General features: G+C 45.2%; 1 protein-coding gene across 3 annotated transcripts in view; it reads right to left on the minus strand.

The window, feature by feature from the left end:
* Nucleotides 1-26,132, minus strand: part of MASP1 (MBL associated serine protease 1) — a 103,111-nt gene extending 76,979 nt beyond the window's left edge. The window contains exons 1-2 of one of the 3 annotated variants that reach the window (XM_053387355.1): nucleotides 25,696-26,131; nucleotides 14,655-14,880 (exon numbers count right to left, since the gene is read on the minus strand). In XM_053387355.1, coding sequence (XP_053243330.1) covers nucleotides 14,655-14,880; nucleotides 25,696-25,700 — 231 coding nt within the window. In that variant the 5' untranslated portion in view covers nucleotides 25,701-26,131. Of the gene's footprint in view, nucleotides 1-14,654; nucleotides 14,881-25,695 lie in introns of all 3 variants that reach the window. The other 2 variants (XM_053387353.1, XM_053387357.1) reach the window with 2 other exon arrangements.
* Nucleotides 26,133-26,430: the final 298 nt, after the last annotated feature.

Below are 26,430 nucleotides of genomic sequence, written 5' to 3' on the forward strand. Positions count from 1 at the left end.
ATGCACATATATGTGAAAATAACAGCAAAATTTGCACCATATTAGGGGAAATTGCTTGCAAAAATGTGTAGGCAAAATTTCATAGCGATGCGAAATTAGGAAAAAGTTGCTGGCGAATTTTCATGAGTCCGTTTGTAAAAAAAAATCTCAGACTGATGCGGAAATGTTTGGAGCTAAATTCAAGACTGGAAAAACGAGAAACTAAAAACTGTCAGATTCACCCACCCCAAAACCTCTGCTACCTTGTGGGATATCTTCGTGAGAAGAAAAGGCTACACAAACCTGGATAGCACCTTCTATGCCTCCTTCCGGCAACTCTTGCAGCCAAGCAAGTGCCAAATACCGTATATTTTGCTCTATAAGACTCACTTTTTCCCTCCTAAAAAGTAAGGGGAAATGTGTGTGTGTCTTATGGAGTGAATGCAGGCTGCGCAGCTATCCCAGAAGCCAGAACAGCAAGAGGGATTGCTGCTTTCGCTGTGCAGCGATCCCTCTTGCTGTTCTGGCGTCTGAGATTCAGAATTATTTTTTTCTTGTTTTCCTCCTCCAAAAACCAGGTGCGTCTTGTGGTCTGGTGCGTCTTATAGAGCGAAAAATACGGTATATTGCTCTGCTTTCCTTTGGACCACATTATCAAGGCGAAGGGGGGGGTTCTTGTCGTCTGGGCAGCCCAGGACCTCCAGACACATTGCCCAGGATTGCACCCCGTTCAGGTGCTGCTAATGCAACAGTTTGACTTCACCCCCAGAGGCGTACTCCATTGTCTCTCGAGACAGACAGGTGACAACCACAATAGCAATGCAGCCTGGAGTTAGTATGTGAGTCCCTGGCCACCAGGTATCCTGGAGCTCCGATTTTGGGCAACACAAGCGGAGGTTACTCTGAGCGTGGGTCCTGGCAGGATTGGGTACAGTGGTAAGTACAGTGGTACCTCAGGTTAAGTACTTAATTCGTTCCGGAGGTCCGTTCTTAACCTGAAGCTGTTTTTAACCTGAAGCACCACTTTAGCTAATGGGGCCTCCTGCTGCCGCTGCGCCGCTGGAGCACGATTTCTGTTCTCATCCTGAAGCAAAGTTCTTAACCCGAGGTACTATTTCTGGGTTAGTGGAGTTTGTAACCTGAAGCGTATGTAACCCGAGGTACCACTGTACTTAACCTGAGGTACCACTGTACTCAGACTGGCAAAACAACGAGGAGAAACCTTGGCACGGCTGTTTTCAATCCGGCATCCAAGAGAAACAGCCTTTGTTTGAGAGGGTTGTGTGTTTTTGCAACGCATTTCTCTCTCTCTCCAGCCAGTACTTGATGCTCCTCCTCAGGGACAGATCTTCTCTAGTGAACATGTCGACATAATGACCCCAGAGGGGAATCCCGCCAAACAAGCAGCCAAGATTTAATTACCAGCCGGCTCTCGGGATGTAAATGATCTATGAAAAAGTATACAGTCCTCAGCGGAGGCAGCACACATTAACCAGGCCGCGTGACCCCTCTGTTTAGTTTTCTGTCAGAGGTCTCTCCTGGGTTCTTTGGGGAAGGGGGAATGACTGGTGAGGCGGCTGGGAGGGGGAGAAGGCCCAGGGTTCGGAGGAGAAATGGTTCTCTGATGCAGAAGGGCAGGCAGGGACTCACAAACCCATTAAACCATAGAACTGTAGAGCTGGATGGGACCCTGAGGGTCATCCAGACCAACCCCTGCAATTGCAGGAATCTCAACTGAAGCATCCAGGGCAGATGGCTGTTAAGTTGTGGGTGAACATATCAGATGACACAGCGATTCTTCAAACAGCTCTTGTTTCTTCACAGGCCAGAACAGAACTGAACTGAAGGGTTCAGCCAGCCTGCTTATATAGAGCTCCAGTACAACATAACGGTAACAATTTTCTAAAACTATCCAACCACTGAATATCACTTTCGATCCCTTATTTGTGCTTAGTCGGAATATCCTCCACCCCCCCAATTTCAGTCCATTGATAATAAAATAATAATAATAATAATAATAATAATAATAATAATAATAATAATAATTTAATATTTATACCCCGCCCATCTGGCTGGGCTTCCCTAGCCACTCTGGGCAGCTTCCAACAAAATATTAAAATGCAGTAATGCACCAAACGTTAAAAGCTTCCCTAAACAGGGCTGCCTTCAGATATCTTCTAAAAGTCTGGTAGTTGTTGTTCTCTTTGACATCTGGTGGGAGGGTGTTCCACAGGGCGGGTGCCACCACCGAGAAGGCCAGATTGAGAGTATCTGCTACTTGCCAGGGTCAAAGCTGAGTATCTCCTGCCTTTAGGCCACTGATATTCAGAGATATATTGCTCCTGGACATGAAGGTTCCACTCAGCTATCATTTTGTGATGAGTTAAATAGGTCTCACCGGTGTTTGGGACCAAAACTGTCAGTAAGGCACTTGATGTGTGGCTTCTCAGCCTGCCATCTAAGAGATCTCACCTGTTGAGGGGCAACTTCAAGGCCCCTCCTGCACTCCTTTCTTCTTGATGTTTAAAGCCAGGCTCGCACAGGACAGGCCTTCAAACAGAGGACCATCCTCTACAAAATAGGGCACATGGCCACTCTATTACCACCCCTCCCTCCTTTCCTCCCACCCCCTGTCCCCCCCTTCTGTGTGTAGCTGAAGCTGCAGTTTCTTGGCTCCTGTGCATGCACAGAGAGCAGATCGCTTCTGGACAACCTATTTATTAGGGAATTCGTGCCGATTGGCTGAAGGTGAATGTTGGAAGATTTGGAACAGATAAAGGAAAGTCTTTCACACACACACACAGTTAAACTATGGAACTCCCTGCCACAGGAGTCAGTGATGGCCACAAACCTAGATGGCTTTGAAAGAGGAATAGGCACATTCATGGGGGAGGAGGGGGCTGTCAAAGGCTGCTAGATATGATGGCTCTGCTCTGCCTCCACAGTTGGTGTGATGGCCTGGGGCTTGGACTCGGAACCAGAGGGGTCTCAGTCTGCACCGGATCCTTTGCCTCAGGCATCATCTGAACCAAGTCTGGGGCCTGATCCTGAAGAGTCCCAGTCTACACAGGTTCCCCTGCAACAAGCAGTGGCGTAGCGTGGGTTGTCAGCACCCGGGGCAAGGCAAGAAGAAGAAGAAGAAGAGTTTGGATTTGATATCCCGCCTTTCACTCCCTTTAAGGAGTCTCAAAGCGGCTAACATTCTCCTTTCCCTTCCTCCCCCACAACAAACACTCTGTGAGGTGAGTGGGGCTGAGAGACTTCAGAGAAGTGTGACTGGCCCAAGGTCACCCAGCAGCTGCATGTGGAGTAGCGGAGACACGAACCCGGTTCCCCAGATTATGAGACTACCACTCTTAACCACTACACCACACTGTAACACTACACTACACAGTAATTTGCGCCCCCTAACCCGTGGATTTGCCCTAACCCCAGATGTTGCGCCCGGTGCGGCCGGCCCCCCCTGCACCCCCCACGCTACGCCACTGGCAACAAGCACCAGCTTGGCCAAGTCAGGGGCCTGAGCCTGCCCTGGCTCCAGATGCGGGGATGACCTTGTTGCCTCCAGCTGGGCCATCACTTACAGCTGCTCCACTACCGGTTGGGTCAGGGGAGGCTGAGGCGGCCTCTGGGTCTAGTAACCCATCAACATCTCCCGAGCTGCAGAGACGAAGGTTTGAGAGAAGGAGAGACCTGAGTACTCGCAGGAGGAATGCTCGCCTTCGGGCGAAACAGGGAGGTGAGTCACCGGGGGATCAGGACCGGCCGATAGCCCGACAAAGATGAAAGGCTGTCGGACCCCATCCCAGGTTGCGGGAGCAACATTGCTGTATGCTAGATCCTGCCTGAGATCCTGCACCTGTCCTTGCCTGGTTTCTTGCCTCGTGTCCTGTCTTGACCCTGTTGGACTGACTCCTAGCAGAACCTTGGGATTCTGAACCGGATGCTTCTGAATTCCAGTTGCTGGAAACCATGAGATGGGAGAGGGCTCTTGTGCTTGGATCCCGCTCACTGGTTTTCACATAATGGCCATCTAGTTGGCCACAGGACAAGAAGCTAACTAGATGAGCCCCTGGCCTGATCCAGCGGGCCCTCCTTACGTTCTTATCCCACACTTTCCCGTCACTTTCGTTACCACAAAAACTCGGATATTTCGGGATGTGCCTTTGTTGTGCAAGAGTGACAAAGCTACTCTAATTGTGCAATCTTAATTTGCTGGTATGTGCCCAAATCCCAACCACAAAATAGCAACTGTCTGGAAGCAGCCTAGGAGTGCACTGCCTTTAGGTGCAGGAGGGAAAGCTACACCCTACTCAATGTTTCCTCCCATTGAAACATTCAAGGATGCTCTGTTTTCTACCCAGGGACACAGAAATCTGCCTTGCTGCCTCTAACTGTGAAGGCACTTCTACTAACTACTGACTAGTAGCTGCTGATATTTTTCTCCTCCTCCATGAATGTGTACAACCCTGTCCTAAATCCTCCACCTTCCACTTTCTCCATGCTGCGTATAATTTTATAAACATCTACCGTGTCTCCTATAACTCACCTGCCCAGGTAAAGGTGACCATTAGGTCCGGTCATGACCAACTCTGGGGTTGCGGCGCTCATCTCGCTTTACTAGCCGAAGGAGCCGGCGTACAGCTTCTGGGTCATGTGGCTAGCATGACTAAGCCGCTTCTGGCAAAGCAGAGCAGCGCACGGAAACGCCGTTTACCTTCCCGCTGGAGTGGTACCTATTTATCTACTTGAACTTTGATGTGCTTTCGAACTGCTAGGTTGGCAGGAGCAGGGACCGAGCTCACCCCATTGTGGGGATTCGAACCGCCGACCTTCTGATCGGCAAGCCCTGGGCTCTGTGGTTTAACCCACAGCGCCATCCACGTCCCTTTTTAAAAGTGCCCAACAGACACAGAATTGCTCCAGAGGACACCAACCTTCATTTAACAAATAAGTTTCTAGCTCTCATGAATGGAAACCGCGTTGGATTTCCAATGGTGATCCGGGGGGAAAGAGGGTCCCTATAAAGATTGTAGACTTTCTTTGTGAGCAAAGCATACAGATATATTTCCATTCTCAAGGCATAAAACGAAGCTGTTCTTTGGGGAGAGTTAGAGATCCCAGGCATATTTTTTCTTTATTGCATTTAAGTGCAGGGCTACAGATGGCCCAGGCCACACCCCATGGAACAGCCTGCTGGGCTGGCAGAATAGCTGCAAAATTAGAAAAACATGGAGGATTAACTATGGTGCTGTTGGGAATGAATACAAACAAAACCCCGATCTGTGAGGGCAGTTTCAAAACTGCACGGGTTTTGCAAAGAAATGTGCAGGAGGCAGCAGTGGCGAACGCTTAGGCCCCCTGTTGCAGCTGCCGCAAAGCCTTGGCCAAAGACACGCTGATCCTGTGGCAATTGAGGAGCTGCCAGGAGCCGCGGAAATAGGGGCTGGCTTAGCTCCTCCAGAGTCAAGCCTGTGCTCAGCTGCTTCCCTGGAACGCAGGGGGCCAGCTCAAGATGTTCTTTCCTCCTTGCACCAAAACGAACATCGCTTCTCTGATTCATGTACCAAATATCACACTCCTTGTTGCCGCTCCTTAAATCGGAGGCGGGGAGCCTTCTTCAGCCTGAGGAATGCTTTCCCTTTCCAGGGTCTTGTGCTAGTGGTGGGCGGGGCCAGAAGCAAAAGTAGGCGGAGCAACACTTTCCCCCTTCCCTCAGACCTCCTCTCCAATGGAAGCCAAAAAGCCTCAGGTGAGCCCCTTCTCTCCATCCCATCAACATCAGAGGCAATAGATGGTGGTCACAGGACACAGGGCCTTTTCTGTGGCTGCTCCCGGATGGTGGGATTCCCTCCCAAGGGAGGATAGCCTGGCTCCCTCCCTGTTATCCTTCTAAGAACAGGCTGAGACTTTCCTGTTCAGATGGGCTTTTGGAAGCTGAAGTGCAGACAATGTTAACCACCACCAGGCTGTTGTCAGGGCTAATCATATTTTAATTGCTGGTTCTAAATGTGTTCTGGTGTCAGTGGTACCTCGGGTTACAGACACTTCAGGTTAAAGACTCAGCTAAGCCAGAAATAGTGCCTCAGGTTAAGAAATTTGCTTCAGGATGAAAACAGAAATTGTGCTCCGGCGGCGCGGCAGCAGCGGGAGGCCCCATTAGCTAAAGTGGTGCTTCAGGTTAAGAACAGTTTCAGGTTAAGAATGGGCCTCCGGAACGAATTAAGTACGTAACCAGAGGTACAACTGTATTTTAATTATTGTTTCCAATGGGTTTGTTTTTATTACTTTGTATTTTATAAAGTTTTAAAATGCTGAATCCCAGCTTGGGAAGGAAGGCGGGATATAAAGACATTTAATACTTTTAAAAGGTAAAGGTAAAGGACCCCTGACAGTTAAGTCCAGTCGCAGACGGTTCTGGGGTTGCGGTGCTCATCTTGCTTTACAGGCCGAGGGAGCCGGCGTTTGTCCGCAGACAGTTTTTCTGGATCATGTGGCCAGCATGACTAAGCCGCTTCTGGCACAACGGAACACCGAAATCAGAGCAGCGCACGGAAACGCCGTTTACCTTCCCGCCAGAGCGGTACCTATTTATCTACTTTCGACGTGCTTTCAAACTGCTAGGTTGGCAGGAGCAGGGACCGAGCAACGGGAGCTCACCCCGTCGCCGGGATTCGAACTGCAGACCTTCTGATCGGCAAGCCCAAGAGGCTCAGTGGTTTAGACCACAGCACCACCCGCGTCCTTTAGTACTTCTTATAAAATAATAAATGAGTATTTTGGTGTGGGTGCCATGATGAGCTCTTTAGCAGCTATCACTCTTGCCACTAGGCTCTTTCCAGCAGCGTTACTGTGAGAATCTGGCCACAGCTCCCTTGCCCCTACGACTCTAGTTTCTAGTGGCTTCTGAGCAAATGCAATTGCCAGGCCAAGATAAAATGTAAAAAATCATCATTGATGCTTTGATCCTTGTTCAGACTTTTGAAAACAGCTTGGGCGAAGGGAGTGCAAGTCCCTTTCACACCCGTTTCTGGGTCTGGACCTTTTTAACAAGCTGGGATTCCTGCTGACTTGAAAAATGCAAAACAACTCTGCAATTCCTGCTGCATAACAGAAGCCCCACAATCCTACAGAGGCTGGGAGATGTCTGCTAAACGGGTGTTTGATGTTAAACTGGTTGTCAGCTCTGACTCACATCTCTCCAAAAATAGCCTGCCCCCATCAGTTAACCCCTGGGGTGCTCTCAATCCAGAAGTGGTTCCCCTCCCACCCCCAAAGTTTCTGCACCCAGCTAGGGAGGGTGGATAATTTTGATTTTGTTTGCATTTTCATGAGAAACTACACAATTCTCAAACCGATATATGCACCAAAACACACAATCCTTAGAAATACACACTTCTCTGATGTACAAAAACATATGAACCAAAATGCACACCAAAGCATATACTAGGGGGAACTGGGCCTAGAAACGAATATTGCATCAAAATTACAAACAATAATGTCTCGTGTCAGGGGAAATGGCTTGCAAAATTGTGTTTAGCAGGAGAAATTCGTTCTAAAACAGCTGTGAATTTTCAAGAGAGTTAAAAAAGAAATTGCAGATGGTTGCAGAAATGTAGAGGAAATGAATAATGTAACTAATATTTGCAATAGATGGGAGAGTTTGGGCAGACATCGCTCCTTCCATCTTAGAAGCTCACTGCAACTGGACAATTTCCTTCAGGAAAATGATTAGTAAGATAGCAGGCACCTTCCTTTCCTCTCACATCCATTCAGCTAGGAATGGACCTCACAGAGTTATGTGCTCCACCTGGGAAGACGACTGATGCAATCTCAGGCCATGTATTGCGATGGACCAGTTCCTTGATCCATGCGTCATTCAAACCTGCTCCTGGTGTGGCCTGCCTGACAGTCTTATGGTTTCTAGTTTGTATCCTGAGCATCCTTCAAACAGAGGAGGAGGTCAAGGGTGCTCCCTAAAGTCTTGCCTCAAATTCCTTCTAGATTTTCTGTGTACAGTCATACCTCAGGTTACGAATGTTGCGGGTTGCGTGTTTTCAGGTTGTGGATCGCGCTGAAACCGGAAGTACCAGAATGGTTTATTTCTGGGTTTTGGCGCTTGTGCATGCGCAGAAACACAAAATGACATCACGCGCATACACAGAAGTGCCGAATCGAGTCACGCGCATGCGCAGATGCGGCACTGCGGGTTGCGAACGCTGCGGGTTGTGAACATGCCTCCCGCATGGATCATGTTCGCAACCTGAGGTATGACTGTTTACTTAGGGCCAGCCTCCCCGCAAAAAGCTCCACAACTCTGGAGGCGTGTTATACATGAGGGCATGTTATACACGGAAAAATACGGTATATATTTGATCCCCAATGGTCCTATTCCCTGGGTTCTATCATGACAGCTGCCCATGCCTGTGTTTGCATGTGTGTGTGATGAACAGATCACATCATGTACTACCCTTAAAATACTTTGGTGTTTGAAAAAGCACTGTGTGTACTATTCTTTGCGAGTCACCATCGAAACAGCTGCATGGATTCCCCCTTCCTCAGCCCACAAGCACTTGGCAAAAAAGAATTTTACATTTCCCCATCTGAAGGATGGCAGCAAGACTCTTTATGTCAGCCTGATAGCAGTTATTTAGCAACCGACGTGGGATCTGAGTTTCTCCAGAGAACCTCCCACTCAGAAAAGTTGGTCATACCCATCTGAATCATACACAGTGATATCGGTGGAGATAACTCATCTCCCCAACCTGGGCAGGTTCCAACATTTTCTTCTTTACACCTCCTTCACATTAAAAAAACAAAAAAACAGCAGCAGCAATACCAAATGATCTATTTACTGTATTTTTCGCTCCATAAGACGCACCAGGGGACGCGGGTGACGCTGTGGGTTAAACCACAGAGCCTAGGACTTGCCGATCAGAAGGTTGGCAGTTCGAATCCCCGCGACAGGGTGAGCTCCCGTTGCTCGGTCCCTGCTCCTGCCCACCTAGCAGTTCGAAAGCACGTCAAATTGCAAGTAGATAAATAGGTACCGCTCTGGCGTTTCCGTGCGCTGCTCTGGTTTGCCAGAAGTGGCTTAGTCATGCTGGCCACATGACCCGGAAGCTGTACACTGGCTCCCTCGGCCAATAAAGCGAGATGAGCACCGCAACCCCAGAGTCGGTCATGACTGGACCTAATGGTCAGGGGTCCCTTTACCTTTACCTTTAAGATGCACCAGACCATAAGACGGCATCTAGTTTTTGGAGGAGAAAAACATGAAAAAAAATATTCTGAATCCCAGAAGCCAGAACAGCAAGAGGGATTGCTGCGCAGCGATCCCTGTTGCTCTTCTGGCTTCAGCGAAAGCAACGCAAAGCCTCTTCAGGGCAGCGGGAGGAAGGCTCTCCCTGCCCTGAAGAGACTTCGCGCGGCTACCCCAGAAGCCAGAACAGCAAAAAGGATCGCTGCGCAGCGAAAGCAACGATCCCTCTTGCTATTCTGGCTTCTGGGATAGCTGCGCAGCCTGTATTCGCTCCATAAGACGTACACACATTTCCCCTTACTTTTTAGGAGGGAAAAAGTGCGACTTATAGAGCAAAAAATACGGTATATTAATGCATATATAATTTTTTACCATAAGGCTCTGAACTTTGCATTTGGAGAAGATGCAGAGGAAGAAAAGGACAATAAGCAGGAAGGGCAAGCAGCTGTTATCAAGGAGAAACAAAGCCAGAGAAAAATCAAAGCAGGGCCCCCCTCCGTTTTTAATTATTTTGGGAAGCACAGCTCCAAGCAGGTAGAATCATACAGACATCTGCAAGGCAGTAGTCGCCAACATCTCACACTCCGGTGCGCCTGACAATGTTTTTCAAACTTTTTAACACTTTGTAAACTCCTCCTCCCTTTTGATTTTCACCTAAGGAGCTCTGGAAACCTCCCAAGAGATCCCTGAAATTCAGGCCACACAATATATCATGAGTTCCTAACAGAGGTCCTCCAGATTGTTTGGGCCAATAATATAAGGACATAGAAAAGGGCCAATAGCCCATCTAGTCTCTCCTGGTATGCCACGCTGAGGACCTTAAGGTCCACAAATGACAAATTTCTGGAGGTCCCAAGTCGCAAGGTGGTTAGATTGGTCTCAACTAGGGCCAGGGCCTTTTCAATACTGGCCCCAACTTGGTGGAATGCTCTGTCACAAGAGACTAGGGCCCTGCGGGACTTGACATCTTTCCGCAGGGCCTGCAAGACAGAGCTGTTCCACCTGGCCCTTGGTTTGGACTCAGTCTGACCCTTATGTTTCCCTCCCCTTAGGGTTTTGACTTTTAAAATGAGGCTGCATTTTAAATTGCATTTTAACCTGTATTTTAAATTATTTTTTCTTTCCCCCTCCTTCTTATTATGTTTTTACTGAAATTTTATTGATGTTAGCCACCCTGAGCCCGGCTCTGGCCGGGGATGGCGGGGTATAAATAAAATTTATTATTATTATTATTATTATTATTATTATTATTATTATTATTATCCAGCATCTTTTTTCTCACAGAGGCCAACCAGATGCCTGTTATGGGAAACCAGTGAGCAGAACATGAGCACAAGAGCCCTCTCCCCTTCTATGGTTTCCAGCAACTGGTATTCAGAAGCACTGGTGCCTCCATCTGTCGGAGCAGAGCAGAGCCACAAGAGCCCTTTCCTCCATGAATCTGTCTAATCCTCTTTTAAAGCCACCTATCACAACCTTGGGATGCGGGTGGCGCTGTGGTCTAAACCACAGAGCCTAGGGCTTGCCGATCAGAAGGTCAGCGGTTTGAATCCCCGCGATGGGGTGAGCTCCTGTTGCTCGGTCCCTGCTCCTGCCAACCTAGCAATTCGAAAGCACGTCAAAGTGCAAGTAGATAAATAGGTACCACTCCAGCGGGAAGGTAAACGGCATTTCCGTGCGCTGCTCTGGTTTGCCAGAAGCGGCTTAGTCATGCTGGCCACATGACCCGGAAGCTGTATGCCGGCTCCCTCGGCCAATAAAGCGAGATGAGCGCCGCAACCCCAGAGTTGGTCACGACTGGACCTAATGGTCATGGGTCCCTTTACCTTTACCTTTTATCACAGCCTCCTGTGGCAGGGAGTTCCATAGTTTAACCATGAACTGCACAAATGAGTCCTTTCTTTTATCTGCACTACTTGTGGGCTTCTGGGTTGGGGGCATCTCCCCAGCTGCAAACAGGATACTGGGGCCAGAGGGATCCCTGGTCCCATCCAGTCGGGCTGCTCCTTATGTCCTCAACGTTACTTGACAGCCTCCACGGAACGGCGCGCTTAAATCCCAAACCGCTGCAAGCGATTATTACGTCTGACAGTGTTGCGCAAGGGAGTGAGCTGGCGTGAATGGAGATTCCAGAGATGTCTTTTATCCTGGATGAGCCAGAACGATGACAGAATGTGTTTTAAATGGAACGAAGGAAAAACAAATGTCACATAAATAGGAACTGAGAGAGGATGTAGAGGGCAAAGGGTCCTTATCCCTACTTCAGACACACACTCGTTTTTTCTCTCTCTGTCGTGGGATGGTGGGCTGGGATGGCTCCAGGTTTGGGCAAGTCACCCTCCCTGCCCCTTTTCGCCACTGAGTCTCCCTCGGGGATGGGGAACTGGTTCCTTATCAGGGACTAAGAGCCTCTTGGTGGTGCCTGACAGATATTCAGGAACACTTTATATATGTTGTTGTTGTTGTTGTTGTTGTTGTTAAATTTGTATGCCACCCTATACAAATATACAGGCCTTGGTCCTGTATACCTGAAGGAGCGTCTCCACCCCCATTGTTCAGCCCGGACACTCATTGCGAGAAGTGAGGTTACAGGGAACCAGACAGAGGGCCTTCTCGGTAGTGGCGCCCACCCTGTGGAACACCCTCCCTTCAGATGTGAAGGAAATAAGCAGCTATCCTATCTTTAAAAGACATCTGAAGGCAGCCCTGTTCAGGGAAGTTTTTAATATTTAACGCTGTATTGTTTTTAACAGTTGATTGGGAGCCGTCCAGAGTGGCTGGGGAAACTCAGCCAGATGAGCGGGGTATAAATAATAAATTATTATTATTATCATTATCATTATCATTATCATTATCATTATCATTATCATTATCATCATTATACCTGCAAGCCTCAGGAGACAAATTACAACATAAAAACACAAAATACATAATCAAAATAAAAACAGAAACCATCCAATTGTCAGGAGCTCAGCCTACACTTGAGTAGGACCCTGGCAGAGACACGTGCCCAACTGGCATGTTCCCTCCCTCCTGGTCGATCGTTCAGGAGCTTCAAAAGCTTTCTTCTGCCCGAACATCACAGCGGCCGATGCCAACAGACACCGGCACACTTAGGGATCTGTAGAGTTTGTGCATCATTTGTAACAGACCTCAGCAACTCAGCATTTTGGCTAATCTACTTTATTTACATATAAACACACACGGAGCACTGCAACATGGCTCCCTCTCTCTCTAGCATCAGACAGCAAAGAGAATAAGAACAAAGAACAATAGTCTGACTTCACAGAACACAGTAACCCAAACATCCTGTCTCCGTCACTTCCCACTCTGCGGAGTCAAAACTTACACCGTCATGTGAAAGACAACAATCCCATGACTACAAACATGGAGCAGGAATTCTAACACAAATAACCCCCTCCAACACATTTTAAAAGGGCCTTGGAGGACAATCAACCAAAGGTCTGGTGGAAACCTGCAGAAAAAATCTCTGTAGGACCATAGACCATCCTCCCCAAGCCAGATGTTTTGGAGCACAACTGCTTATGCCAAGTTGTAGTCCAACAACATCCAGAGGGCACCATGTTGGGGAAGGCTGGGAAGAGCCTGCCTGCTGGATCGGGCCAGTATCGTGTTCTCACAACCAGATGCCCCAATGGGAAGCCCAAGTGCAACAGCAGTATTCTCGCTACTTGTGAGTCTCAGCAGCTGGAATACAAACACGGCTGAAGAAAATTTACACTGATACAGACTGTTAGGATATAGGATATAGATTGTTGTGTGTCACATGCCTGTTTACTTCCTGCTCACTGGGAGTTTCCATTTTGTATGTAGCTTTTGTTCCAGCTGTTTTCCCGGACACGGATGCAAGCAGTCATGTTTTTCCTTTGTTCTGATCAAGGTTGAATAAAGCTGTAAATATGCTCTCCTGGCTGAATCTTCCGTTGTGGAAACTCTGCAAGAAGGGTGTGCACGAGTCTTGGAATGTGTCTGAGGCTCGTCTCGCTAATTGACTGATCCTGTTCTATGGGAGACCAGGAGGTCATCCAGAGACGACATGGAGGCTGCCTGATGCCTCTGTCTCCCTGGCAGTATCCCAACAACAGGTTATGGGCCCAGATTCACGGCACTTACAGGAGAGTAAGACCGCTGAAGACTGCGAGAGGTATGTGGGGAAAAGCAAGACTTTTCTGTGCCACGGCAGAGTCTTTGAAGTCCAGCAGACTAATTAGGCTGGCAGAGAAGAGCAAGCAGGCCTCGTAATTTACAACCTGCCAAAGATAAGGAGTCTTTGAAGGGAATAAGGCCCACGGCTGAAGTAAAGAGCTGAAATGGAGCTTTTACAAGCCTCAGAAGGGGTTCCGTGCCCAAAGCTAAAAGGCCACAATTATCAGATCTGGACAGTGGCATAGCGTGGGCGGTGTAGGGGGGGCCGGCCGAACCGGGCGCAACATCTGGGGGGGGGCACGCTCGCACTCGCAGCTCTCTGCCCCTACCTGACTCACTCACTCTCTCTCACTACAGTGCTGGCTGTGCAAATCCGATCTGAGCCGCCGGGTCGCCGCCCACTGTGGAGGGGGTGGGTGCCAGGCGTGTGGTGCGGAGAGAGAGCGAGGGACTATCTGGGGGAGGGACAGTGCAGCGGCCGCCCAGCACAGCGCTGAGCGCGGGAGAGAACCACACCAGACCAGCCCAGGCAGCAGCAAGAAGAAGCTGGCAGCGGCGGCAGGTTAGGGGTTAGGGGGCGCAAATTACTTGCCTTGCCCCGGGTGCTGACAACTCACGCTACGCCGCTGGATCTGGGCAAGGTACTGTGAGGGCCAGTTGCAGGTGCCTATTTTTTCAGTGTTTTGGAAAACGCAAACGTCAAGAGTTCACAGGCAACATGGAAACATCGCAGAGGAAGAGGCGCAAAGAAATGAACGGGTCTGTCAAACAATATATCTTTTAACTCCGGAATAATCTGTGCAATATTTCCTAGTTAAATGGGAATTAAAGAGAACGGGTCAGCAATGCAAAGTGAAATTTTGAAGCAAAAAAAAGAGGAATGGAATGTGAGGTTGGGTGAACCTACTCATCCCCAACCAAGACCAACTGCTACTCAATCATTTAGTGTGACAGCAGCTACACTTTGGAACTCCCTGCCACTTGATATCAGAAAGGTGCCTTCGCTGTACTCTTTTTGGCACATGCCTTACCCAGATTATTAAAATGTTGATGTGAGTTTTGGTCCGTTGTTATTTTAACTTTCCAAATACCTTAAATTATTGTTGTCAATGATTCTTACTTTTTGTTTTAGCTTTCTTGCAAACCACTTGGAAGCTTCCTCCTCCTCCTCCTCCTTTTTTTTCTTTTGCAATTCAGTGGTGTAAAATTTTTATGAAATAAATGAACAAGAGCCAATGACGCTCACCTTCACAAAGTCATATTCGCAAAGGTAGGACGATTCGAGATCAAAATGCATGAAATAGAGCTTGACCCGAAAGCCGTCCGGCACCGATATGTTCCAAGTCACTTCTGAATCGCTTGGGTAGGAGTCTGGATAATTTGGAGACTGGATCTCCCCAAACATGTCGGTCAGTTCAATGGTGTCTGCTTTGACGAGGTGGAAGGCACAAAGGGACCAGACCAGGAAGTACCTGCAGGAGAGACGCAGAGAGATCGTGATGGCTACCAATGGATTCAAATGACAGGAAAGGAGGTAATATAATAATAATAATAATAATAATAATAATAATAATAATACCCCGCCCACTCTGGGCAGCTTTCAACAGAATATTAAAATACAGTAATGCATCAAACATTAAAAGCTTCCCTAAACAGGGCTGCCTTCAGATGTCTTCTAAAAGTCTGGCAGTTGTTTTTCTCTTTGACATCTGGTGGGAGGGCGTTCCACAGGGCGGGTGCCACTACCGAGAAGGCCCTCTGCCTGGTTCCCTGTAAAGTGGCTTCTCGCAGCGAGGGAACCGCCAGAAGGCCCTAAGAGCTGGATCTCAGTGTCCGGGCTGAACAATGGGGGTGGAGACACTCCTTAAGGTATAGTGGGCCAAGGCCATTTTGGGCTTGAAAGATCAGCACCAACACTTTGAATTGTGCTCGGAAACATACTGGGAGCCAATGTAGGTCTTTCAAGACCGGTGTTATATGGTCTCGATGGCCGCTTCCAGCCACCATTAAACATCAGGAACAACTGTGATTTGCTGTGATTCCTACATTTCAGGGGGTTGGACTAGAAGACCTTTGGAGTCCCAGCCAACTCTAGACGGCTATGATTCTATGATTCCATAGGTAGCACCCTTCCAACCCCAACCCCAGTGCTGGATTTATATATAAGCTATAGTTTAGGGCCCCACTCGCTTGGGGGCCCCCAAAAAATTTAAAGGGAAAAAACCTGGATGTACATTTCCAAAATATAAGATAACTAACAAAATAAAAACCTACATACAGCAACAGTGTTTCGTGTTGCGTAGGCTCCCTTTTTATTTTTTATTGATACAGCAAGAAGAAAAAAAGAGAAAACACAAATACCAAATTACACACAGGAATAACAATAGATACTGAATTTTCTTAACAAACAATAAGACATAAATTGGTCTTAACACTAAAGACCCAACTTCCCGTCTATTCCATATTTTGATTTCATATAACTTATTGCCAGTACACACTTTATCATCATTAAACTTTGTATTAATATATCTTAATTCTTATATCTGCCTTGCAACTATTACTGAAGTTCATCGAATGCTGGAACCGAATTTAAACTACTATATTTCAAATATTCTTTGAAAACCGCCCATTTTGAAACAAATTCCTGTTTTGATTTATTCTTTATTTTTTCTGATAGACTGTCTAATTCTCAATATTCTGTCAGCTTTTGGATCCAATATTGTATAGAGGGAACTTCATTACTCTTCCATGGAAATGGAAATTGAAGAGTAGTGTTGTGTAGGCTCCTATGATGTAAGTCATGGCCCCTGCCTGCTAGCCTGCTCCCTCAAATATTCCTGGTTTGCTCCTTTCTATATATAGGGTGCCTACATTCTGCATGAACTGATTGCATAGCCACATGTGCAAATGGCTTGAGATACCTATGAGGTAGCTGAATTTTTCAAGAAGTTGCATGAGACTTTGATGGACTATATGGATTATAATCTAATTATGATGGGAGACATGAATGGAGTAGTTTCAACAAATATGGACAAAGCACAAAGACAGGTAGTAACAAAAGATGGAAGACTACCAAAGACCTTTTTCGAAATGACTGACAATATGGACTTGATAGATATTTGGAGAACAAAACACCCACTAGAAAGAGAGGGAACCTTCTTCTCTGAAGCCAAAATGACATGGACAAGGATCGACCAAATTTGGGTGACTAGCAGTATGGCGCAGAACATAAAGAGAGTGGAAATCTGCCCAAAAACTTTCTCCGACCACAATGCAGTAAAGATGGTGATGAGACAAACAACAACTGGCTCCTTTAGATGGAGAATGAATGACACTTTACTTAGAGATGAGGAGATTTGCAAGAAGGCCCAAAAAACTCTGAAAGATTATTTTGAAATCAATTTAAGGACTAAAGTAGAAAAAAGAATAGTATGGGACGCAAGCAAAGCCGTGATGAGAGGGTTTTTGATACAACAAAACACATTAAAGAAAAGAAAACAAAATGAGAGGAAGGAAAAAATTCTGGAAAAGATAAAAGAAGGGGAAAAGAAACTAAGATTGAAGCCAAAATCACAAGAGATTTTAAGAGAAATCAAATTTTATCAAACACAATATATGGAACTGACGAATCAAGAATTAGAGTGGAAAATTAAGCAAATGAGACAAAAGACCTTTGAATCTGCTGACAAATGTGGCAAGTTATTGGCTTGGCAAATAAAGAAGAGACAAAAACTCAACACGGTAACAAACATAGAAGTGGAAGGAAAGAATATAAGCAACCCAGCTGAAATCAGGAACTGTTTTCAGAACTACTTTAGACAACTTTACACACAAGGGCCGCAGAAGGAAATGGACATACAACAATTCCTCGAGGAAAATGGGCTGAAAAAGGTCTCGCAGGAAAGTAAGACGATTTTGAACCAGGAGATATCAGCACAAGAAATAGAAGATGCCATTCAAGGCATGGCGTTGGGCAAATCCCCAGGACCGGATGGACTGACTTCCAAATATTATAAAGTTCTGAAGGAAGGGTTGATACAACCTTTGAAGGAAGTCTGTAACGAGATTATGGAGGGGAAAAGGGCACCCGATACGTGGAGAGAGGCCTACATTACACTTATACCAAAGACAGAGACTGAAAAGACCCAACTTAAAAACTACCGACCCATCTCGTTATTGAATGTGGATTACAAAATCTTTGCTGACATTTTAGCAAAGAGACTGAAAAGAGTTTTGATGGAGGAGATTCATGGGGACCAAGCAGGCTTTCTCCCGAAAAGGCATTTGTCGGATAATGTAAGGAATATAATTGACATTTTGGAAAAGTTGGAAGTGAACATAAACACTAAGGCTGTTTTGATATTTGTGGACGCCGAGAAAGCCTTTGACAACATTTCTTGGAGCTTTATGTTGAAGAACCTCCGGGGGATGGGGGTAGGCCAAGGGTTTGAGAATGGTATAGGTGCAATTTATTCTGAACAGAAAGCAAAATTAATTGTAAATAATGTGGTTACAGAAGAGTTCAAGATTGAAAAAGGGACACGACAGGGGTGCCCTATCTCCCCATTACTTTTTATATCAGTCCTGGAGGTTTTGCTTAATATGATTAGGAGGGACCAGTTGGTTAAAGGGATTCAGGTCGGAGCTAAACAATACAAACTGAGAGCATTTGCAGATGACCTAGTACTTACATTGCAAGAGCCAGAAGCTAGTACGAAAAGAGTTTTGGAAATAATCCAAGAGTTTGGTCAATTGGCAGGATTTAAATTGAATAAGTTAAAAACAAAGGTATTGGAGAAAAATCTAACACAGGTTGAAAAAGAAAGGTTTCAGAATGAGACAGGGTTGACTGTGGTTAAAAAAGTGAAATATTTGGGTATAAACATGACAGCTAAGAATGTGAATTTATTTAAAGATAATTATGAAAAAACTTGGACAGAAGTGAAAAAAGACTTGGAGATTTGGTCAAATTTAAAGCTTTCCTTGTTAGGTCGAATTGCAGTTATAAAGATGAATGTATTGCCAAGAATGTTGTTTTTGTTTCAAGCATTGCAAATAATGGACAAAATGGACTGTTTCAAGAAGTGGCAAAAAGACATATCTAAATTTGTCTGGCAGGGCAAAAAGCCCAGAATTAAATTTAAGATATTAACGGATTCAAAGGAAAGAGGGGGGTTTGCCCTGCCAGACTTCAAACTGTACTATGAAGCGGCAGCTTTCTGCTGGCTGAAAGAATGGCTGCTTCTTGAAAACACAGACATTTTGGATTTGGAAGGTTTTAACAATATTTTTGGGTGGCATGCATATCTGTGGTATGACAAGGTTAAAGCACATAAAAGTTTTAAAAACCATATTGTCAGAAAAGCACTATTAAATGTCTGGGTCAGATATAAAGACTTGCTGGAAAACAAAACTCCAAGGTGGCTATCGCCAATGGAAGCAAAGGCTGTTAAAAAGTCTAATATGGAGTCAAAGTGGCCAAGATACTGGGAAATCTTGGAAAAGGAAGGGGACAAATTGAGATTGCAGAGTTTTGAGAAATTAAAAGGGAAGGTGAGAGATTGGTTGCACTATCATCAAATAAATGAAGTGTTTAAAATGGACAGTAAAATTGGCTTCCAGGTGGAAAAATCAAAATTGGAGACAGAATTGTTAGAACCCAGTACCAAGAATTTGTCAAAAATGTATAATCTGCTGCTGAAATGGAATACACAAGATGAAACGGTTAAATCAGCTATGATTAAATGGGCTCAGGACATTGGTCATAATATTTTGTTTGCTGATTGGGAAAAGTTGTGGACCACCGGGATGAAATTTACGGCATGTAATGCCTTAAGAGAAAATATTATGAAAATGATATATAGGTGGTACATAACCCCAGTCAAGCTTGCAAAGATTTACCATTTGCCTGACAATAAATGTTGGAAATGTAAAGAAAAGGAAGGTACATTTTTTCACCTTTGGTGGACGTGCCCGAAGATTAAGGCATTCTGGGAAATGATCTATAATGAACTTAAAAAGGTATTTAAATATACTTTCACCAAGAAACCAGAGGCCTTTCTCTTGGGTATTGTCGGCCAGGGGGTGTTAAAGACAGATATAACTTTCTTTATGTATGCTACAACAGCAGCTAGAATACTCATTGCGAAGTACTGGAAGACGCAAGACTTACCCACACTGGAAGAATGGCAGATGAAGGTGATAGACTACATGGGCTTGGCAGAAATGACGAGCAGAATCCGAAACCAGGGAAGAGAAGCAGCGCAAGAAGATTGGAAAAAGTTTAAGGACTATTTAAAGAAATACTACAAAATTAATGAGAGTTAGAATGATGTTGGATTGGAAAGTAAATGGTTACTATTAGTAATGGTTAAGACAAGGAGAATAAGGAAGATTAGTTTGAATTTTTATTAAAATAAGGGAAGATTTGCTGAGTAATTGATAAGAACTTGGAATACAGAGAAGGGAGGCATGAGGAAGTCGGGGAAGAAAGGTGTAAGAAACTAAGATTTGAAATGGTACATGTTTTTTACACATATGGATAAGTCTTACAACCAAAACTTAACATCAGACGGCAGACTGCCCAAAACTTTTTTCGAACTGACTGACAATCTGGATTTGATCGACATATGGAGGACAAAGAACCCCCTAGGTAAAGAAGGAACTTTTTTCTCTGAGGCCCACCTGTCTTGGTCAAGGATCGACCAAATCTGGACCTCCAGGGGGCTGGCACCCAAGACTAAAAAGGTGGAAATCTGCCCAAAAACATGCTCCGACCACAACGCCTTGAAAATAGAACTTAGATTAACTCAACCCGGTTCCTTCAGATGGAGAATGAATGACACACTACTAAGAGATCAAGAGATTGTGAAAAAGGCCCAAAAAACATTAAAGGACTATTTTGAGATAAATCTGAATACTACAGTTGAAAAAAGAACGATCTGGGACGCAAGCAAAGCTCTTATGAGAGGGTTTCTGATACAACAGAATTCAATCAAGAAAAAACTCTGGAACGGAAAGAAGGACAAAATATTGGAGAAAATACACCAAGGAGAAAAAAAACTGAGAACCAAACCAAAGTCCAAGGAGGTGCTGAGAGAAATTAAATTCCACCAAGCAGAATACTCAAAATTGATTAATCAGGAGATTGAATGGAAAATAAAACAGATGAAGCAAAGATCTTTTGAATCAGCAAATAAATGTGGAAAGCTGCTAGCTTGGCAGCTGAAAAAAAGACAAAAGCTAAACACGATAACAAATCTAGAGATTGATGGAAGGATCGTACAGAAACCAGAAGAAATTAGGAGGTGCTTCCACAGATACTTCAAAGAACTGTATGCACAGGGGCCCCAGAAAGAATCAGAGATAGATCAATTTTTAAAGATAAATGGACTATCAAAAATAACTCAAGATAAAAGATCAATCTTGAACTCTACAATAACCTCACAGGAAATTGAAGGTGCCATTCAGAATATGCAACTAGGCAAATCTCCAGGCCCGGATGGACTTACCTCCAAATATTACAAGGTTCTGAAGGACTATTTGATACAACCTTTGTTGGAGGTATGTAACCAGATTATGGATGGGAAGAGGGCACCAGAAACGTGGAAAGAAGCCTTCATCACATTGATACCTAAGTCAGAATCTGAAAAGACTCAGCTTAAAAACTACCGTCCCATCTCACTCCTAAATGTGGATTACAAAATATTTGCAGACATTTTGGCAAATAGACTTAAAAAAGTCTTAAATGAAGTAATTCATAAAGACCAAGCTGGCTTTCTCCCTGGTAGACATTTATATGAGAACACTAGAAACATCATTGACATTTTAGAACTTTTGCAGACTAACAGGAACACAAGGGCGGTGTTAATCTTTATTGATGCGGAGAAAGCATTTGACAACATATCTTGGATGTTTATGAAGAAGAACTTGGAAGGGATGGGAGTGGGACGGGGGTTTGAGAATGGATTACATGCAATCTATTCAGAACAAAAAGCTAAATTAATAGTGAACAATGTGGTGACGGAGGAATTTAAAATTGAAAAAGGGACACGACAAGGGTGCCCTCTATCCCCTCTGTTATTTATTTCAGTCCTGGAGGTGCTATTGAATATGATCAGAGAGGACCGGTTGGTACAAGGGATAGAGGTCGGAGTGAAACAATATAAACTGAAAGCTTTTGCAGATGACCTAGTTTTGACACTGCAGGAGCCAGAATCCAGTACAAAAAGAGTTCTCGAACTTATATCTGAATTTGGTCGGGTGGCGGGATTTAGGTTGAATAAACAAAAAACTAAGGTTCTGACCAAAAATTTAACAATTACAGAAACAGAGGGGTTTCAGAGAGAAACAGAACTGAATGTGGTTAAAAAAGTGAAATACCTTGGGATCTATTTGTCCTCCAAGAATTTGAATTTATTTAAGGATAATTATGAGAAATGTTGGTTGGAAGTTAAAAAGGATTTAGAAATTTGGTCAAGATTGAAACTTTCCTTGTTGGGAAGAATTGCAGCTATAAAAATGAATGTGTTGCCGAAAATGTTATTTTTGTTTCAAACCTTACAGATCGTGGACAGAGTGGATTGCTTTGGAAAATGGCAGAAGGATATATCTAGATTTATCTGGCAGGGCAAAAAGCCCCGAATAAAGTTTAAAATATTAACAGATTCGAAAGAAAGAGGGGGGTTTGCCCTGCCGGACTTGAGGTTGTATTATGAAGCTGCAGCCTTCTGCTGGCTGAAAGATTGGTTTTTGTTGGAAAACACCGATGTCCTAGATCTGGAAGGTTTTAATAATGCTTTTGGATGGCACGCATACCTATGGTACGACAAGGTTAAAGCACATAAATTGTTTAAAAGCCACATTGTCAGAAAAGCAATTTTCGCAGTCTGGATGAAATATAAAGACTTACTAGAGAGTAAAACTCCGAGGTGGCTATCACCAGTGGAGGCCAAGGCCCGAAAAAGACCCAATATGGAGGCCTATTGGCCGAAATATTGGGAATTGACTGAAAAAATTGGAGACAATTGGAAGTTGCAGAGCCAGGACAAACTAAAAAATAAGGTGCGAGATTGGCTACATTATGCTCAAATTCAAGAGGTTTTCAAAATGGACAAAAAAGTTGGTTTCCAGGTGGAAAAGTCGAAACTAGAGACAGAATTGTTAGAACCAAAGACAAAGCTGTTATCTAGAATGTATAACTTGCTGCTTATGTGGAATTTACAGGATGAGACAGTTAAATCTGCTATGATTAAATGGGCACAGGATGTTGGACACAACATTATGTTTGAAGACTGGGAAAGGTTATGGAACACCGGAATGAAATTCACGGCCAGTACGGCCTTGAAGGAAAACATTATGAAAATGATATACCGGTGGTACATGACCCCAGTCAAGTTAGCTAAGATACATCACCTGTCTGACAATAAATGTTGGAAGTGTAAGGAAGCAGAGGGGACTTTCTTTCACCTCTGGTGGACATGCCCAAAGGTTAAGGCTTTCTGGGAAATGATTTACAATGAGTTGAAAAAGGTATTTAGGTATACCTTTCCCAAGAAACCAGAGGCCTTCCTGTTGGGCATGGTAGACCAGAAAGTGTTAAAGAAGGACAGAACTTTGTTTATGTATGCTAGTACAGCAGCAAGAATACTCATCGCAAAGAACTGGAAGACACAAGATTTACCCACGCTGGAGGAATGGCAGATGCAGTTGATGGACTACATGGAGATAGCTGAACTGACCGGCAGAATCCGAGATTTGGATGTAGAAACAATTGAGGTGGACTGGAAAAAGTTTAAAGACTACTTGCAAAAGTATTACAAACTGTATGAATCTTAAGACGGTGCATGATTTGGAAATGATACGCTTTAGCAATTATGATTAAGTAAATAGTAAACTAAGTGATAAAAGAGAAAAGGAGATAATATGAAATTGAACATGTTACGTTTATTTTAAAGGTATAAAAATTGTGACATAATACATTGAATATAGATACATAACATGTAAAAGTTACAATAAGGTATGACATAAGGTAACAAATTGCTGACATTGTTAATATAAAGAACGCAGAATCGGAAGGGGTGGGGAAGTCCAAGTTGGGATTTTTGTTAAAAAAAAAAAAAAAATGGTTTCTTGTAAACTCCTTATTTGTTTGTAATGTATAAAATTTGGAAAGAAACGTAATAAAAAAAATATTATAAAAAAAAAAAAAATGAAATGGTACATGTTTTTTGTTTTGATTGTGTTTTTTGTTTGTTTATGTATTTGTTATATGTTTGTGTTGTTATAAAAATCTGTAATAAAAAATTATTATTTAAAAAAAGAGATACCTATGAGGTCCATCAATTACCATATAGCATCTATTCAACACAAAAAACCAGTGACAATTTGTTGTTGACAAAGGACAGCTGGACATATAAAGGGCCCTATTACCTTCAGTAGCTTAGGGCCTCAACAAACCTAAATCTGCCCCTGCCCCACCCCCCACATTCACACCTACCTACACCGAGAGAAAGTTTGAACTTAGATCCCAGGAAAGCCCAACATGGGTGCTTCTGGAGAACAAGAATGTCTCCTTTAGTGGTCTACATGCATCTTCTGGAAATTTGGTAGCCAAGTTGAAATTTGTGGCTGCCAGCAGCATCCCTCCCCCCCACCAGCGGTTTCTCGCAAAAAGAGAGAGGAGACTAGTGCCTGTACATTTTGCCTCATATCTCAGTTTCTTCAAAAGCTAGAAATCTACTCTTTTTAAATCTGGCAATCTGGAGGTTGAGATTCATCTCCCTCTGTGTGGATGCCTATGCTTTGAAAGCTTGTTCGGGCTGAAAACAGAAATTGATCAACTGATAAGTAACACAAACAGGGGAGACTTGGGCAGGCCAACCCATGAGGCAAGGTGAGGCAACTGCCTCAGGTGGCAGGATCCACAGGGGCAGCTGACCCCAATGTTAGTCTTCATTCCCCTCCTTCTTCCTGATGTAGATCTTCACTATGCCATCAATGTGTGGATGATACCCAGCTCTACCTCTCTTTCAAATCAGAACCAGTGAAGGTGGTGAAGGTCCTGTGTGAGTGTCTGGAGGCGGTTGGAGGATGGATGGCGGCTAACAGATTGAGGTTGAATCCTGACAAGACAGAAGTATTGTTTTTGGGGAACAGGAGGCGGGTGGGTGTGGAGGACTCCCTGGTCCTGAATGGGGTAACTGTGCCCCTGAAGGACCAGGTGCACAGCCTGCGAGTCATTCTGGACTCACAGCTGTCCATGGAGGCACAGGTCAATTCTGTGTCCAGGGCAGCTGTCTACCAGCTCCATCTGGTCCGCAGGATGAGACCCTCCCTGCCCGCTGTCTGTCTCACCAGAGTGGTGCATGCTCTGGTTATCTCCCGCTTGGACTACTGCAATGCCCTCTACGTGGGGCTACCTTTGAAGGTGACCCAGAAACTACAACTAATCCAGAATGCGGCAGTGACTAAACCAGGAATGCTTTGAAAAATGTGACGATGAGCCCCACATGGTTCAGAAAGCACGAGGCACAGTTCAGTTTAAAACCCCACAAGCACGCATCCGCGCCAACAACAACAACACCCCCATGTGTGGCTTTCAAGTGGAAGCGCACAGAATCCTAGAATGGGACCCAGAGTGTCAATCTAGTCTAACCCCTGCCCGGTGTCACTTGTGAAAGCTGGCACCCGTCCGTCTCCAGATAAAGCGCCTCAAGAAATATTGGGAGCCAACGAGTGCCAGAATTAAACCTTTTCCATTCCCAGAAATAGGAATCTTCTCTCTGCCCCTGCTTGCAAGAGTGCAATAGAAGAAATGGTGGTGGTGGATAACCATGGTTGGTGCCGGATTTGGGGGGCAAGCACCCCCAAACAAGGAGCTCGCCCCTATTTGCCTCTCCCCAAATTGCTGAACTCCTGCTATTAATAGATACTGTTCTCTTTCTCTCAGGGTCCTAAACATGCGGGGCACAGCTCGCCCGCCTAGAAATATACTTCGCCCCTTCTGTGCCACCCCCCCCCCGATTTTTTTTCCCTCTGGTGCCCCGCTGCCCTTGCCAGCCCTCCATGACGCCCCTTTCCCCTCGGGTTGGGCCGTAGCTCAGGGGCGGAGGAGCGCGCAGAAGGTCCCGGGGTTCAGTCCCCAATGCCATCTCCAGCTCTCTGCCTGAAATCCTGGACGGCCGCTGCCAGTCCGTGCAGACGCTACACAGCTAGGCGGAGGCAATGATCTGACTCAGGAAGAAAAACAGCTTTGGATGTCCCCGTCCCCCCCGACAGCAACTCACCTCATGTTTCCTGCGAGCTCCGCTGGTCCTGATTACTTTTGATCCCTTTTGGAGAGGCGGTTTGGTTTGTTGACACCGTGTTTTTTTGCGCGCTGTCCCCAAACCTTCAGCTGCCGGGCTTATCTTCGCTCAGAGATTTGTGTGTGAAAGACAGAGCGAGGGAGAGAATGCCTCTCTCTCTCCGAGGTCCTTTGGCATTCTCCATGCTGGTCACGCCTTCCCCTCTCTGCAAAAGTCTCTCTCCCCCTCGCTCTCCAGACGCACACAGACCTGCCAGGGCCAGATCTATCTCCCTTCGCTTAGCCTCTAACGAGGATGTCTCAATCGCCGCCGCCGCCGCGCAGAAGCGCAACTTCGGCATCCGTCTTTCTCAAAGCAGCGCAGCCAGAAATCCGTTTCCCGCTGCTTTCCTTCTTTTCTCCCCAGATGGCTCTGGAGAGGGGGGAAAAACATACACACAACAGTTGCTTCTCAACAGGGCAGGAGAAGCTCTCGCAAAAAGAAACGGAGCCCAGTAGAAACCTGCTCAGGATTTCTGTTCGTTCGTTCGTTTTTAAATCATTTTATTAAAGTTTTATTACTGTATTACAATCCCCCACCCCTCAAAAAATCTATTCTCTCTCAAACGTCCCCGTTTCTCGAGAAGGAAAAGAAAGCAAATGAAATAGATTGTGCTGGGAAATTGGAGGAAGGGATAATACAGCAATTTTTAAAAAATACTGCCCTGACAATATT

The sequence above is a fragment of the Podarcis raffonei genome, chromosome 5 (assembly GCF_027172205.1).
Source record: "Podarcis raffonei isolate rPodRaf1 chromosome 5, rPodRaf1.pri, whole genome shotgun sequence".
In the NCBI taxonomy this organism is placed as follows: Eukaryota; Metazoa; Chordata; class Lepidosauria; order Squamata; family Lacertidae; genus Podarcis; species Podarcis raffonei.